We start from the raw sequence: 15,524 nt of genomic DNA, 5'->3' as shown, positions 1-15,524 counted from the left end.
GCTATCCTTCTTATTAGTATTACGTTCGGGTTCAAATTGGAAGGGCAGAACGGACGACATGTTTACGTAGTTCACAAGTGACACTGTGGAAGTCCGGCAGCGAGCCCATGTGACGTCACCGCGCTGCGACGTCAACAACAATAATGGCGACCTACTAGTTAAAATAATTGTACAAATTTTATTAAAACGAAAACATTAAGAGGGGTTTTAATATCAAATTAGTGTAACTCGTACTAGCATTTATGTTCTAAGTACTACATGTCTTTCTATCCTTGGATCCCTTTAAATTTGCGTCTGATGGCGGGCCAACTTCACGAAGGTGTTGAATGGACTTACCGATGTTTGTCCTGCTCCCTCCGCACGCGATCTTTCTCGGCCTGCTCGGCCTGTGCCTTGAGCGCCTTCTCCCGCTCCTCTTTTTCGCGGGCGGCCCGGCGGAACTGCTCGAAGCTGTCGCTCGACGACTTGACGGCCGACATCGGCGTCGACGTGGACTTCTGGGCCAGGCTGGCCCACGAGCCCATATTCTTCAGTTTCACATCCTGGAAACAACAAGAAAACATTTGTCACTCCTTCACAGAGAGATTTCAAAATGAACTCAATCACTGGTATTAACAGTAATAGGTAGGTATATGTATAGATTTAAATATATTAGGGCTGTCAAACGATTAAAATTTTTAATCGAGTTAATTACAGCTTAAAAATTAATTAATCGTAATTAATCGCAATTCAAACCATCTATAAAATATGCCATATTTTTCTGTAAATTTTTGTTGGAATGGAAAGATAAGACACAAGATGGATATATACATTCAACATTCGGTACATAAGGACTGTATTTGTTTATTATAACAGCAAATAAACAAAATGGCATTAACATTATTAACATTCTCTATCCACGGATAGAAAGACTTGTAGTTCTTAAAAGATAAATGTTAGTACAAGTTATAGAAATTTTATATTAAAACCCCTCTTAATGTTTTCGTTTTATGAAAATGTGTAAAATTTTCAATCAAAAAAATGAACTAGTTGCTCGCCATTGTTGATGTCAATAATAACACCATGCTCACTCATTGTGCTGACACCCATAAACTCATTTGGACCCAAGCACCAGCAGAGGGTGCCAAATAACAAAAAACAAGTAACAAGCGGACATTACACTGCTATCATTTCAAACTGTTTGAGCGGGGCATGTGCGTTAATTGCGTCAAATATTTTAACGTGATGAATTAAAAAAATAATTACCGCCCGTTAACGCGATAATTTTGCCAGCCCTAAAATATACACATAGGTAGATATATTTTTTATAGCTCACCTATTATGAAAGCAAATTGAAAAAGTCACTATACTGCATACCGTATTTTCTGGAGTATGAGTCAAAACAGTAACCTGAGTGACAAATGGTTTCAGTGCAAGTGCTGTGAGGTACTTCAAGCTTCTTTCTCAAGTTCACAAAATGACCTCACATGTTTGATGTGTTCATCTTTTATGTCTAAACAGTCCATGTATATCTTGTGAAACTGCAATATTAAAAAACATACGAATTACATTAGTCATCACAAAATCCAATAAGTACCCAATGCTAACTGTTGCGCACGGCGATTAGCGTTACAGGTTAGCAATAAGCATTTACAGGTAAATAGCATCCACACTAGCTTAGCGCTATCCCTTAGCATCTACACAACATAATCAACAGACAACACCAACTACATTAGCTCATTTACAGATGACATTTGCACTTTCGAGCGTCCTAATACAGGTAGTCCCCGGGTTACGACGTACTCAACTTAAGTGATTTTGACTTCACGATGGCGGAGTCTTGTCCGTCCCTTATTGGACCTGACAGTATCTAATTACTTTATTTATATGACGTGTTCTCTCCTCACTAAACTTGAAGTTGTTCAGCTTGACAGACATCAAACAATTATGCTTTTAGAAGCTTTTTACTTCCTTTACTTTTGACAATTAAAAAGCTATCACACATATGTACACTTATGTTCAAAACGACACGCATTTCAACAATAAAACACTTGACACAAAACAATTGGTGTTCAAACGTCCATGTAGTCTGATCAATATGTAAATTTAGTCGATTAAATTAGCCTAACTTGCCTTACAAAAGTCCGCTAGCTTAAATGGTAAGAATGCTAACGTATTTACAATTCTAATAGCAAATCGATCACACATAAGTCCACAAACTGTAGCAGTAAATTGAATTACAAATGCATACACTAACACATATTAGCTGAAACAACTTACAGCCTTACATGGGCCGAACCAGAGCGCAGCTATCTTTTATTCATGTCAGACGTCTGAGTCTGCTCTTCAGTCATACTGCCACCAGAGGGCAATGTATCCTCCAACATTAACTCATTTGCTCCCAAAAACGTATAATATTTTTAATTGCTTCAGTGTCCCAAAAACATATTTATACGTCTTTTACGTTTCTTTTTACAATCGGCATGTACAGGTTCCCATGTATCTTAGATAGAATGCACAACGCTCAAAACCCATTTTAAAGCAATAAAACTGGCCACAGGAGGGCATTAGCGCATTTGGTAAGACCCCCCCAACCCGATTCAACCAGTACAGCGTAGTTGTGACCGTGCTGCTCGCCTAGCAGAGCCCGCTCCACAGGCTTGTGATGTTAGTAAAACGACGAGGGCAGGACGAGGGACTTGCGCGCGGAAGTAAACATACGAGGAGAGTGGAGTTTTTTCAACATGGCTAGCGCGAGACAGACTGTTGTCAATGACTCGTGTCGATGTGTTTTTGGCAATTTAAAACTGATTTTACCGTGGATTGGAACATATTCTCGGCTCTCCTGTTCACCATCTGTGTTGTTGTGGCGACGACTTTCGACGCGCAAGAGTGACGTTGCTCGTTAAGCACACGTCACGCAAATAAACGAATCTGATTTGTCGATTGATTTTGTACCTGCTCGAGAGGCCGTTAATGGGCTGGGTCCCAGACTTTTCTCTCAGTGTTTGAAAAATACAGGGAGAACAGTCTGACCATGCCAGGCAAGGTTGTTCATGTTATTTTGGATGTAACTACAGCAAAAGCTATAGCTGTGTTAAAGTCAAAGTTATGTTTGAAATGTATGCGTTTACAAAAAGCTCATTTTCTGTTCTTTCATCAGAAATTGGAAAATTGCTCAAACTAAGCGATTTTCTAATGCTGAGATATGAACTTACTTTTTTCTGCTGAAAGAAGAGAGTATAATCTTTCTTTTGGTGGGTTCCATGTTTATATAGCAATAGAACAGCATCTTCTGTGGGCCTTGCAAAATCAGTCAAAATCCAGTAAAACGGCCGGGAGCGAAGGGCCTTGCTACGGTGAAAATGGCTGGGAGTCAATGAGTTAAACAAAATACAATACTTTTGGATTTTGTGGATAATTATTTTGGGGTACTTAAAGGGTTAATTCCGACTTCCGCGGAAATTCGGTTTACGTCGCCAGCGTAGCCCTGGATCACCTGTGCTCCACTTAAATAAGGGATACAACAAGGAAAATAGCGTCCAAATTAGCTTAACGCTGGGTGTTAGCATCTACATCGCATAATCATTCAGGTTCAGCAGTCAACACCAACTACATTAGCTAATGTATAGATGACAAAAACATTTGGTTTTAACCCTTAGATGCATAAATGGGTCAAAAATGACCCGGTGAGGTTGTTTTCTTGAAATATCTTCGGATTGAAAAATTGTTATCAATTCATATTCCAGGTATTCCTCAAAAAACATGTTTTTGATATAATGCCATTCAAATTTTTGATCAACTTTTTGAACATTTGAAGAAATTGTCATTTTTGTATTACTACCCTAAGCTTCCACAAGTGGGTCAAAAATGACCAACATGCATTTTCTACGGATTCCAATGGGAATCTTTCATTCTTATTAACTTTGGCCATCAGGAATAAATTTACCTTGGTCCACACGGACTAGGTATGTAAAAAGTGACATCCCTTAAGAAGATTATTTTACACAGCAAGAGCTTATATGTGTACTGTAAGTATTATGTCCATATAGTATTTTGTGTGTTTGTCTTTAATGACTTTTTATTATTATTTATCAACAAATTAACCTACTTCATAACTAGCGAGCTAAGTAAAGCTAGGATCATATCGCAGGTCCTAATGCACAATTCTGATTTTTTTGTCACATCTGTTTTTTTGGCGTGCCCGTTCAGACTGCCTTTGTCCATTGAGCCTGTTCAAGTATCACACATGCGCTCTAATTCATAGACCAAGATGCGCTGAGCAAACTGGCCCGCATGCGCAGGAGCATTAGAGCAGAGAGAAAACCGAGCATTCTCAGACTTACCCAACCCATTTTATTTTTTTATGACTGTTGTCAAGCCCGCTCCTTCCCCAAAATCCACGTTCTAGCTAGGCCCCCCTTCAAAGTTTTCTCCTCGGATCTACACGATTAACGTAGGTCACCCTTTTTGACTTAAAAACGGCGAATTTCGCCGCAAGGTGAGAGATTTTCATGCCTGTATGATTCTAATTAATATACAAGTGTTTATTCTTCACCAAAATGGCATAAAAACACATTGGTTCTAATATGGGTCATTTTTGACCCACTTATGGAAGAGTGTAGGGTCCAGTAACTTGTGCATCTAAGGGTTAAGCAAAGACCATAACAAGAAAAACGTTTCTCGAAAGCTTATCCACTTCCTGTCCTTTTTCTTCTTCTACAACTACTTCCTTTTGACCACCAGGTGGTGCAAAATCACAACAAAGATCTTTGAATCACCCAGAAGTTAATCCTCGGCATTTTGCCTACCGGTATTTATCGGCCAATGGACGATTTTGAAAAAAGTCCAAATATATGGTCAATCTTTTGTCATGAGGTGTGTAATGATTGAAGCTACCTTTTTGGGTGCAGTGGGTGCCTTGGACTCCTGCTTGAACTTTTCCTTGTCCTGCAGGGGGGGCGGCGGTCCGCTGGGCTCTGAGGAGCGGATGACAGGCCGAGAGCTGTCCATGGACTTCACATCTAACAAAGATAGGCGGTAATTAAATGGCCGTCATTTGGAAGTAAGAGAGTAGAGAAAAAAAAAGTCTTACTCTGTTGGCTGAGGGTCGGTTGAGTGGGTTTGCTGTCGGGATGCTTGTGGTGTTCGGGCCTTACGGCGGGGTTGAATGGCTCTCCTCTCATCACCGGCGAAGGAGGAAGTTTCTCCTCTTTGAGCACTCCTTGATTGCCTGGGGCCCTTTGCTGTGTTCAAAGATACAAAGTGTCATCTTGTTGCTTTCATGTTTAAAAGGAGGCGGGCATAGTAGTTGAAAGTCAAATAAAAAGTCATTTCAGGGCAATTCTTTAGTTGTTCGGTGAATATAGTTTTTTTCCCCAGTGGGAGAGGGAATATTTTTGTAGGTTTTTGCTGCATATAAAATAAAAAATAAAAAAATACAAATTATTGTTTTTATAATACAGTGGTACCGCTACATCCCAATTTAATTCGTTTCAAGACCTGGTTTGTAAGTTGAAGTGGTCGTAAGTCGAGCGGGATTTTCCCAAAAGAATACAATATAATTAGTGCTGCAACGATTAATCGATTAACTCGAGTAATTCGATCAGAAAAAAGATTCAAATTAAATTTTGCTGCTTCAAACATTCGTTTAATTGAAGTAGCGTTGTAATGGTTTGTTGTGAAAGTGTTTGCATTTAGTATTATTGATTTGGGTGGATACACTGCCCTCTAGGGATGGGAATTGATAGGATTTTTACGATTCCGATTCCATTATCGATATTGCTTAACGATTCGATTCTTTATCGATTCTCTTATCGATTCTAATTTCGGGAAAAAGAATAACAAACATTTTGATTGGCATCAAGTTTGTTTAATCAGAAGTCACAACCTTACAAACTCACAACGAGGTCAAAAGAGGCCCAAAGCCTCAATGTTAACTGTGGCAATAAGTGGCAAATGCACAAGAATGTGTAACATTTTATTGAAACATTTTTCTAATGAAAATAAAAAATATTGGTATATTTTGGCATATAGGTCGTTGTTCTGCCTTTGGCAATGTCCCCAAACTTTTTCCCGTGAGGGCCAAATAACTTTTCCCTTCTCTGATGAGAGGCCGGGGTAAGTTTGTAAAAGAAAAAGTGTGACGATTGCAGGAGTGCGAAATGTAAAAAAAATATTGTTTTTCAGAAAGCCACAATCAAATAACCCTCTGTGGATTCTTCACGGAACAAAAGTAAATAAAATAAAAATAATAATATAATATAATAATAATAAATAATAATAGCACTATTAACTAGAAACTGCAATTTCGGGAGAAATTACACACCTTGGTCTTTCCTCTGTGGAGATACAGATCTTAGCCCCACTCAGGTCTATCAATAGAATGGATCATAATGCCAGTCATTGGCAAAAAACAAAGTAAAAGCCGTTAGAAATGAATGGGAGAATTGGACGTCCATGGACGTCAATGGCGGCACCCTTCATAAGCGTCAATGGAATTGGAGAAGTTTGGGGGACACGTCCTATTGATATCTGGTCATTTTTTGTTGATTTGGGGGAAAAAAAAAATTCCCATTGAAAATGAATGGGAAAAATTTTGGACGTCCATGGACGTCAATGGTATCAACTTACATAAGCGTCAATGGATACCAAGTACATTGGCATCAATAGAATGAACAAACATGAAGAAATGCCATTGGAAATGAATGGGAAGTTTGGACGTCCGTGGACGTCAATGGCATCACCCTCCATAAGAGGCAATGCAATCGGGGACATTTGGGGGACACGTCCTATTGATATCTAGTCATTTTCTGTTGATTTGGGGGAAAAAAAAAAAATTCCCATTGAAAATGAATGGGAAAATTTTTGGACGTCCATGGACGTCAATGGTATCAACTTACATAAGCGTCAATGGAATCCAAGTACATTGGCATCAATAGAATGAACAAACATGAAGAAATGCCTTTGGAAATGAATGGGAAGTTTGGACGTCCATGGACGTCAATGGCATCACCCCCCATAAGCGGCAATGCAATCGGGGACATTTGGGGGACACGTCCTAATGATATCTAGTCATTTTCTGTTGATTTGGGGAAAAAAAAAAAAAATTCCCATTGAAAATGAATGGGAAAAATTTTGGACGTCCATGGACATCAATGGTATCAACTTACATAAGCGTCAATGGAATCCAAGTACATTGGCATCAATAGAATGAACAAACATGAAGAAATGCCATTGGAAATTAATGGGAAGTTTGGACGTCCGTGGACTTCAATGGCATCACCCTCCATAAGCAGCAATGCAATCGGGGACATTTGGGGGACAGGTCCTATTGATATCTAGTCATTTTCTGTTGATTTGGGGAAAAAAAAAATTTCCCATTGAAAATGAATGGGTAAAATTTTGGACGTCCATGGACGTCAATGGCAGCACCCCCCATAAGCGTCAATGGAATTGGGGACGTTTGGGATATACGTCCTATTGATATCTGGTCATTTTCTGTTGATTTGGAGAAATTTAGTTTTTTCCCCATTGAAAATGAATGGGAAAAATTTTGGACGTCCATGGAAGTCAATGGCGGCACCCTTCATAAGCGTCAATGGAATTGGGGAAGTTTGGGGGACACGTCCTATTGATATCTGGTCATTTTCTGTTGATTTGGGGAAATTTTGTTTTTTCCCCATTGAAAATGAATGGGAAAAATTTTGGACGTCCATGGCCGTCAATGGCATCGACATTCATATAGTCAATTGAATCCAAGTACATTGGCATCAGTAGATTCGACATGCATGGCCGTCAATGGCATCAATGCAATGTAAATTCCATTGGAAATTCCATTGGAAGTGAATGGGAACTTTTCCCATTCGAAATGAATGGGATAGTTTTTGGCCAATTTCCGAGGAAGCGTAATTTTTTTCCAAATTCTGTATACAACTTTTATGCCCCTCACCGTCCCGGAATTTTTGATGCCCAAATTATGTGATTTGGTCAAAAATTGTAGGACTAGATACATTTTGAAAGTTTTTTTTTTTCACGGAAAATTGCCGTTTACGGACGAACGGAAAAATTTTCGGGGCCATTTGTAAAGTTTCCTGTGTCACGCTAAAATTCCGGTCGTGCCGATACTTGAACGGTGCCGATCGGTCTAACGGTTCGGGCTGTGAAGCGCGCGTTTTTTTTCCATTCAAAATGAATAGGAAAGTTTTTGGCAAATTTCCGGGGAACCGTAAATTTTTGCCAAATTCTGTATACAACTTTTATGCCCCTCACCGTCCCGGAATTTTTCATGCCCAAATTATGTGATTTGGTCAAAAATTGTAGGACTAGATACATTTTGAAACTTTTTTTGTTTTTCGGAAAATTGCCGTTTACGGGCGAACGGAAAATTTTTCGTGGCGGTTTGAAAAATTCCCATCGTCACGCGAAAATTCCGGTCGTGCCGATACTTGAACTGTGCCGATCGGTGCTACGGTTTGGGCTGTGCGTTGGCTCAAAAAAACGCGGAGAATTATTGAATAATAATAATAACTAGAAACTGCAATTTCGGGAGAAATTACACCTTGGTCTTTCCTCTGTGGAGATACAAATCTTAGCCCCACTCAGGTCTATCAATAGAATGGACCATAATGCCAGTCAATGGCACTAAACAAAGTAAAAGCCATTAGAAATCAATGGGAGAATTGGACGTCCATGGACGTCAATGGCATCACCCTCCATAAGCCTAAATGGAATTGGGGACGTTTGGGGGAAACGTCCTATTGATATCTAGTCATTTTCTGTTGATTTGGGGGGAAAAAAAAAATCACATTGAAAATGAATGGGAAAATTTTTGCACGTCCATGGACGTCAATGGTATCAACTTACATAAGTGTCAATGGAATCCATGTACATTGGCATCAATAGAATGAACAAACATGAAGAAATGACATTGGAAATGAATGGGAAGTTTGGACGTCCATGGACGTCAATGGCATCACCCTGCATAAGCGGCAATGCAATCGGGGACATTTGGGGGACACGTCCTAATGATATCTAGTCATTTTCTGTTGATTTGGGGAAAAAAAAAAATTCCCATTGAAAATGAATGGGAAAAAATTTGGACGTCCATGGACGTCAACGGTATCAACTTACATAAGCGTCAATGGAATCCAAGTACATTGGCATCAATAGAATTAACAAACATGAAGAAATGCCATTGGAAATGAATGGAAATTTTGGACGTCCATGGACGTCAATGGCATCACCCTCCATAAGCGGCAATGCAATCGGGGACATTTGGGGGACACGTCCTAATGATATCTAGTCATTTTTTGTTGATTTGGAGAAAAAAAAAAAAAATTCCCATTGAAAATGAATGGGAAAAATTTTGGACGTCCATGGACGTCAATGGTATCAACTTACATAGGCGTCAATGGAATCCAAGTACATTGGCATCAATAGAATGAACAAACATGAAGAAATGCCATTGGAAATGAATGGGAAGTTTGGACGTCCATGAACGTCAATGGCATCACCCTCCATAAGCGTAAATGGAATTGGGGACGTTTGGGGTATACTTCCTATTAATATCTGGTCATTTTCTGTTGATTTGGGGAAATTTAGTTTTTTCCCCATAGAAAATGAATGGGAACATTTTTGGACGTCCATGGACGTCAATGGCAGCACCCCCTATAAGCGTCAATGGAGTTCGGAACGTTTGGGGGAGACGTACTATTGATAACTGGTCATTTTCTGATGATTTGGGGAAATTTAGTTTTTTCCCCATTGAAAATGAATGGGAAAAATTTTGGACGTCCATGGACGTCAATGGCAGCACAACCCATAAGCGTCAATGGAGTTGGGGACGTTTGGGGTATACGTCCTATTAATATCTGGTCATTTTCTGTTGATTTGGGGAAATTTAGTTTTTTCCCCATTGAAAATGAATGGGAAAAATTTTGGACGTCCATGGCCGTCAATGGCATCGACATCCATATAGTCAAATGAATCCAAGTACATTGGCATCAATAGATTCGACATGCATGGCCGTCAATGGCATCAATGCAATGTAAAGTCCATTGGAAATACTATTGAAAGTGAATGGGAACTTTTCCCATTGGAAATGAATGGGATAGTTTTTGGCAAATATCCGGAGAACCGTAATTTTTTTCCAAATTCTGTATACAATCTTTATGCCCCCCACCGTCCCGGAATTTTTGATGTCCAAATTATGTGATTTGGTCAAAAATTGTAGGACAAGTAGCGTTTTGAAAAAGTTGTAAAAAATCGGAAAATCGCCGTTTACGGGCGAATGAAAAATTTTTCGGGGTCGTTTGAAAAATTCCCATCGTCGCGCGAAAATTCCGGTCGTGTCGATACTTGAACGGTGCCGATCGGTGGTACGGTTCGGGCTGCGCGGCGCGCCGAAAAAACGCGGAGAAACCATTGCATAATAATAATAATAAAGTTGTAGAATAACATAACCTTGTTCTTTCTTTCAGAAAGACCAAGGTAATAAAGTTGCACAACAACATAACCTTGTTCTTTCCTTCAGAAAGACCAAGGTAATCAAATAGATAATAACCAAATAACCCTCTCTGAGTTATTCACTGAAAAAGGCCAGGAAATAAATAACACTACTGAGGGAGAAAAAAACCAAAAAAAATTCAAAATGCTCTCTGGAATTGTTCAGGGGGGCGGACCAAATATGGAGCCGCGGGCCGTAGTTTGGGGACCCCTGTTTTTATTTACCAGTATATTGAAATGCATGCCTTTTAGTTTTTATGGCGCTTTCACGCTCAAGTGGTGGCGCCCTTGCGCTTCCTCACGCGAAGACGAAGAAATGCCGCATCCAAGCCAGTGAACGAGTTAGTGAGAAAGGGAAACACTGCCACGAGCCTACGTTCTTTGTCAATGTTTGTAAAATATCCACAGAGCCAACGCCTGTATGTATCATCTTCTGTGTTGTTGTTGTGTGTTTCCACTCGCGATCGGACACTTAAATCCAGTTGTGTAGTGGTTTAAACGATGTGCTAATGCTAGCGAACGCATGCTAACTGTTTGTTATGACTGTGTTAGCAGCTAATCATCGCTGATTTACGTTGATGCGAACCTGTTTGTTATTGGGGACGAAATTGATTTGTTTCATTTCTATTTTTAGTTTCAAGTGATGGTTGAATAAAGTCAGCAAATTATACCAACGTCTTCTGCATCGTCATTTGGGAGTTTATACAGCTAGGACTGAGCCTTAGCGTCTCGGTGAGGACAGTGCAGTCTATTCCCTCCCGATGCAGTTATTTCCATCTCGCAATGACTGCAAGTAGCTTTGTTGTAATTTTTCCTCGTGAAGTGAAGACACACTTTCGAGCGTTCGAACCTACGTCATTGTTATGTTTACGGCGGCAACGCTCGTGCGAAACTATCGTAACCTTTCATTTTCACCCTTTTTCCTGGTGAAGTGTAGCCAAACTTTGGAGCGAGTGGTTCTTGGCGCCATGCTAGTTTGATGCGTCTGGACAACAAGACACGTCACGACGCAATATGCGTCTTTAGGGATCGTTAAAGGGATCGTTAAGGCTTTTTCATTGTGATGTCGAGGCCTCGAAACACTCGGAACCGGTTCTGAATTGGAATCGGATTTCGATTCCCATCCCTATATATATATATATTATATATATATATATATATTTCTGTCTCCATCCATGTACCCGTTTATAATGCGCACCATGATTTTACAAGTTGATTTTGGGGGAAAAAAGTGCGCGTTATATACGGGAAATTACGGTAGTTTATTTATGACATGTGGCTCTGTGGCAAGCTTTTTGTCAGGGAGTTCCGGCAAGAAATTCTAACCACTTTCACCCCAAGTGTTGTTTTTTAATAATTGATTAATAATAATAATAATTGATCCTAAAGGTAGGAGATAAAGTGCAAATAGAACAGGCTCTAAAACTTAGAACCTTGTGGCACCCTGCAAGACGGAGAAGTTTGTGAGAAGGAAAAATTCCCCAATCATTACCGAGAAGGTCTGATGTTCCAGGTACAATTTAAACCTCTCCTCGGATCTACACAATTCACGTAGGTCACCCCTTTTGACTTAAAAACGACGAATTTTGCCGAAAGGTGAGTGATTTTCATGGCTAATATAATATATTGATTTTTTGACTTACATATAGATAAGTGTTGTATCACCATATTGTGAGATAATAATCTCAGAGGTTCCCACCTCTAATATGAATGTGGCAATGCGATTTAAGAGGAACTTTTGGGTTAAAAGAAAAAATGGCGACATTTTGGAAAAAATACTTGTGCCTTAAGAAATGACAAATGTGAACTTTGTATTGGAATGTGGGAAACTGGGAGAACATGTATGCAAAGAAATGAATTAGAAAAATGGTGGGATGACCATTGACCACTGTCATAAAAATAAATGATCCTGATGGCCGCTCACCTTTTTGGGCTGCATATTATGAGGCGGAGACTGGTGGGACACAGGCGGGTACTGAGGAAGTTGTGGGGAATGCATCATAAGAGGAGATGGGTTATCCCTCATGTGACCTGCCCACACACACAAAGCGTGAATATCTCTAGCCGTGGTTTTTGGGACAGTCTCCGCTCCCACTCACCCGCCATGAAAAGGTCCGGCTTGGGCGGCCGAGGGGATAGCTGTTCCGGGGCCTGGATGGTCTGCTGTGCTTTACTGCTGGGCACGGCCACCTTGTGCGGGGGCCCCTGAGGCTGAGCGATCAGCGTGGAAACCTGCTGGTAGCTGAGCGGCTGCGGAGGCGGCGGCTGCAGGTGGCGGCTCATCGGCTGGGGAGGGGCTACCGGAGCCTGAGACTGAAGCGGAAGCTGAGGGGGCTGGGAGGAGAGTGGAGCTTGGCCCTGGACCGACTGCAGCAGAGATGACTGGCCCGCTTGCTGCTGCTGCTGCTGACGGGCTTGCGCTTGGAGCGACTGCATGGACTGTTGGGGCTGTCGGGCTTGTTGTTGGAACTGCTGCAGGTACAATTGCACTTGGTTGAGGGGCGGCGCCGAGGCCGCCTCCTCGTCGTCTTCCAGTAGCACCTGGGGAGGCTGGGAAGACAGCAGGCCCTGGGGAGTCAGCGTCGGCGGGGAAAGGGGCCTCTGGTGCATGGGCTGGGGCGGGTGAAGGATCTGCGGGGGAAGCTGATGCGGAGGTGGCGCCGACTGGGGCGGATGCTGCGCTGGGTGTTGCTGCTGCAGCACTTGCGGCTGCTGGGGAGGCACCGGATGCTGCTGCTGCTGCTGCTGGGAGAGTTTGGGATGAAGAGGCGCTGCCTTGTGACTGGGTCGAGACGGCTGCTGAGGCATGGAACTGTGTAAGGCTAAATGAGCAAAGACAAAAACATAGACAAGCATTTTAAACCAATTCATTTAGTGTGTCCTTTGCATGAACCTATTAACTGTCATTGACGGCGATTGACGTGCAATGCAGTTTGACTGGAACAATCGCTGCAAGTCCAAATGGGTCCAATAAGTCACCCAAAACTTAATTTATGAAGAAAAAACACCAACTCTTTAAAAGGCAAGTGACAGTTTTAATTTAAAAAAAACTTAAAATTTCCCAAAAAAATACAGGTAGTCACCGGGTTACGAACAAATTCCGTTCCTACGCTGGCGAAATAACCCAAATTGCCACATAAATTGGAATTAACCCTTTAAGTACCGCAAAATAACTATCCAAAAAGTCCAAAAGTATTGTATTTTGTTTAATGATGGAGGATACACTGGTGGCACCGTTGGGTCTGGCTGGACTGTCACCTTGTATGACTGAGAAGCAGACTCGGACGTCTGACATGGAAAAAGGATAGCTGCGCTCTGGTTTGGCTCATATAAGGCTGTAAGTTGTTTCAGCTAATATATGCTTGCGTATGCATTTGTAATTAAGTTTACAGCTACAGTTAGTGGAGTTACGTGTGAGCGATTTGCTATGAGAATTGTACATACGTTAGCATTCGTAGCATTTAAGATAGCCGTCTTTTGTTAGGCAAATTTAATCTACTAAATTTAGATATTGATCATACTTGATGGACGTTTGAATTCCAATTGTTTTGTGGCGTTTAAAAGTCTTTGATGTCAAGATTTATTGTGCCAATAGCAATCCTGAAGTCTACACACCCGAGTCGTTCATTCTGTGCCAATTCCCTCACTTCAAACGGATTGGACGCATTTCACATCATTTCCTGTTGATTTTTGGTCACTTCTTTTTCCTTTTAGGGCATTTACAGTAGAGACTGATAGATTATAGGCCGGGCCGATTATTGGCACCGATATTTGGAAATTTGGCATACAGGTAGTCCCCTGGTTACGAACGAGTTCCGATGGCGACATAATTGCGTAAATCGAAATTAATAACGAGCCAAAAAGTATTATAATGTAAGTACTATTGTTTAATGATGGAGGACACACTGCCCTCTGGTGGCAGTGATGCGTCTGGCTGGACTGTCGCCTTGTATGATAGAAGCAGACTCAGACGTCTGACTGGATAAAGGATAGCTGCGCTCTGGTTTGGCCCATATAAGGCTGTAAGTTTTTTCAGCTCATGTATGCTTGTGTACGCATTTGTAATCAAGTTTTCAGCTACAGTTTGTAGTATTACGTGTGAGCGATTCGCTATGAGAATTGTCATTACGCTAGTATTTGTAGCATTTAAGCTAGCGGCCATTTCTTAGGCAAATTAGGCCAATGGCGTACCGCACGCAGGCTATTTTTAGACCGTGACATCGCATCGTAAAGCGGAAGTAAAGCCGAAGTGGGACATTATAGACCCGCCCTCGCATAGACAAAACGTAATTTGTGCTACTATTCTCCGGTAATCTTTCAAAAACGAACATGCCGATCACGCATTGCTTTTTTGGAACTTGTAGAAACGACTCGAGAGATTACGACACATGAAAGATGTTTTCTTCATACGTTTCCGGAAACCAAAAACTCGAGAGGAAAAAATGTACCGGATTAACTTGCGCGGACTTTAACACCAGCTTGGTGAATCCATCCACATTTCATATGCAGTAAACATTATGTTGGGTTTGCATGGTCTTTCAGAGGACAAAGAGGTAAACCAGTTTTATATTTTTAACTTATTTTTTTTGCGTAACGTTGTACTGCTTCTGTCTGACAATGAATGACCTGAAAAGAATTACAATGGTATCTGACTGCCACTGTTACAGTTTCTGAAGGGGGAAGTGTAAATAAATTATAGAATTAAGATGTGTTATCAATGAAAAAATTAAAATTTTGTGTTCGTTGGCTGTCACTGAGTAGCATTTGCGATCGCTACACAAAGCTAACTAATTTACCCCCAAGAATGGTAAGAGGCGTAAGACAACCAGAGGATATACAGTATAAGAAAGACAGGGCTAATGGTAAAGGATAGCTTGTTGAAACAGGGGAATGGCATTGTCAGTCGCGTCGATAAAAAAGCTAAAGCTATGCTTAGGTCGGCTCGTTTTTTCGTCTTTTTCAGCCTTCGACACTCAAGCCATCTCTTTAACTGAACATTTTTATGTTCTTCCACATCTTTGCCAGTGAACCTGGCACCG

The 15,524-nt window shown here is 41.0% G+C and overlaps 1 protein-coding gene across 4 annotated transcripts in view; it reads right to left on the bottom strand.

The window, feature by feature from the left end:
* The window catches only part of brd4 (bromodomain containing 4), an 88,405-nt gene that overhangs the window by 18,380 nt on the left and 54,501 nt on the right, over positions 1-15,524 (bottom strand). For 3 of the 4 annotated variants that reach the window (XM_057817635.1, XM_057817634.1, XM_057817633.1), the window contains exons 13-17: positions 12,585-13,307; positions 12,410-12,516; positions 5,075-5,225; positions 4,879-5,003; positions 337-542 (exon numbers count right to left, since the gene is read on the bottom strand). In XM_057817635.1, coding sequence (XP_057673618.1) covers positions 337-542; positions 4,879-5,003; positions 5,075-5,225; positions 12,410-12,516; positions 12,585-13,307 — 1,312 coding nt within the window. Of the gene's footprint in view, positions 1-336; positions 543-1,356; positions 1,521-4,878; positions 5,004-5,074; positions 5,226-12,409; positions 12,517-12,584; positions 13,308-15,524 lie in introns of those variants that run through there. The other variant, XR_009060893.1, reaches the window with a different exon arrangement.

The sequence above is a fragment of the Corythoichthys intestinalis genome, chromosome 16, assembly GCF_030265065.1.
Source record: "Corythoichthys intestinalis isolate RoL2023-P3 chromosome 16, ASM3026506v1, whole genome shotgun sequence".
In the NCBI taxonomy this organism is placed as follows: domain Eukaryota; kingdom Metazoa; phylum Chordata; class Actinopteri; order Syngnathiformes; family Syngnathidae; genus Corythoichthys; species Corythoichthys intestinalis.
Note: the sequence above shows the minus strand (reverse complement) of the source record. Positions and strands in the feature narration are given on the sequence as shown.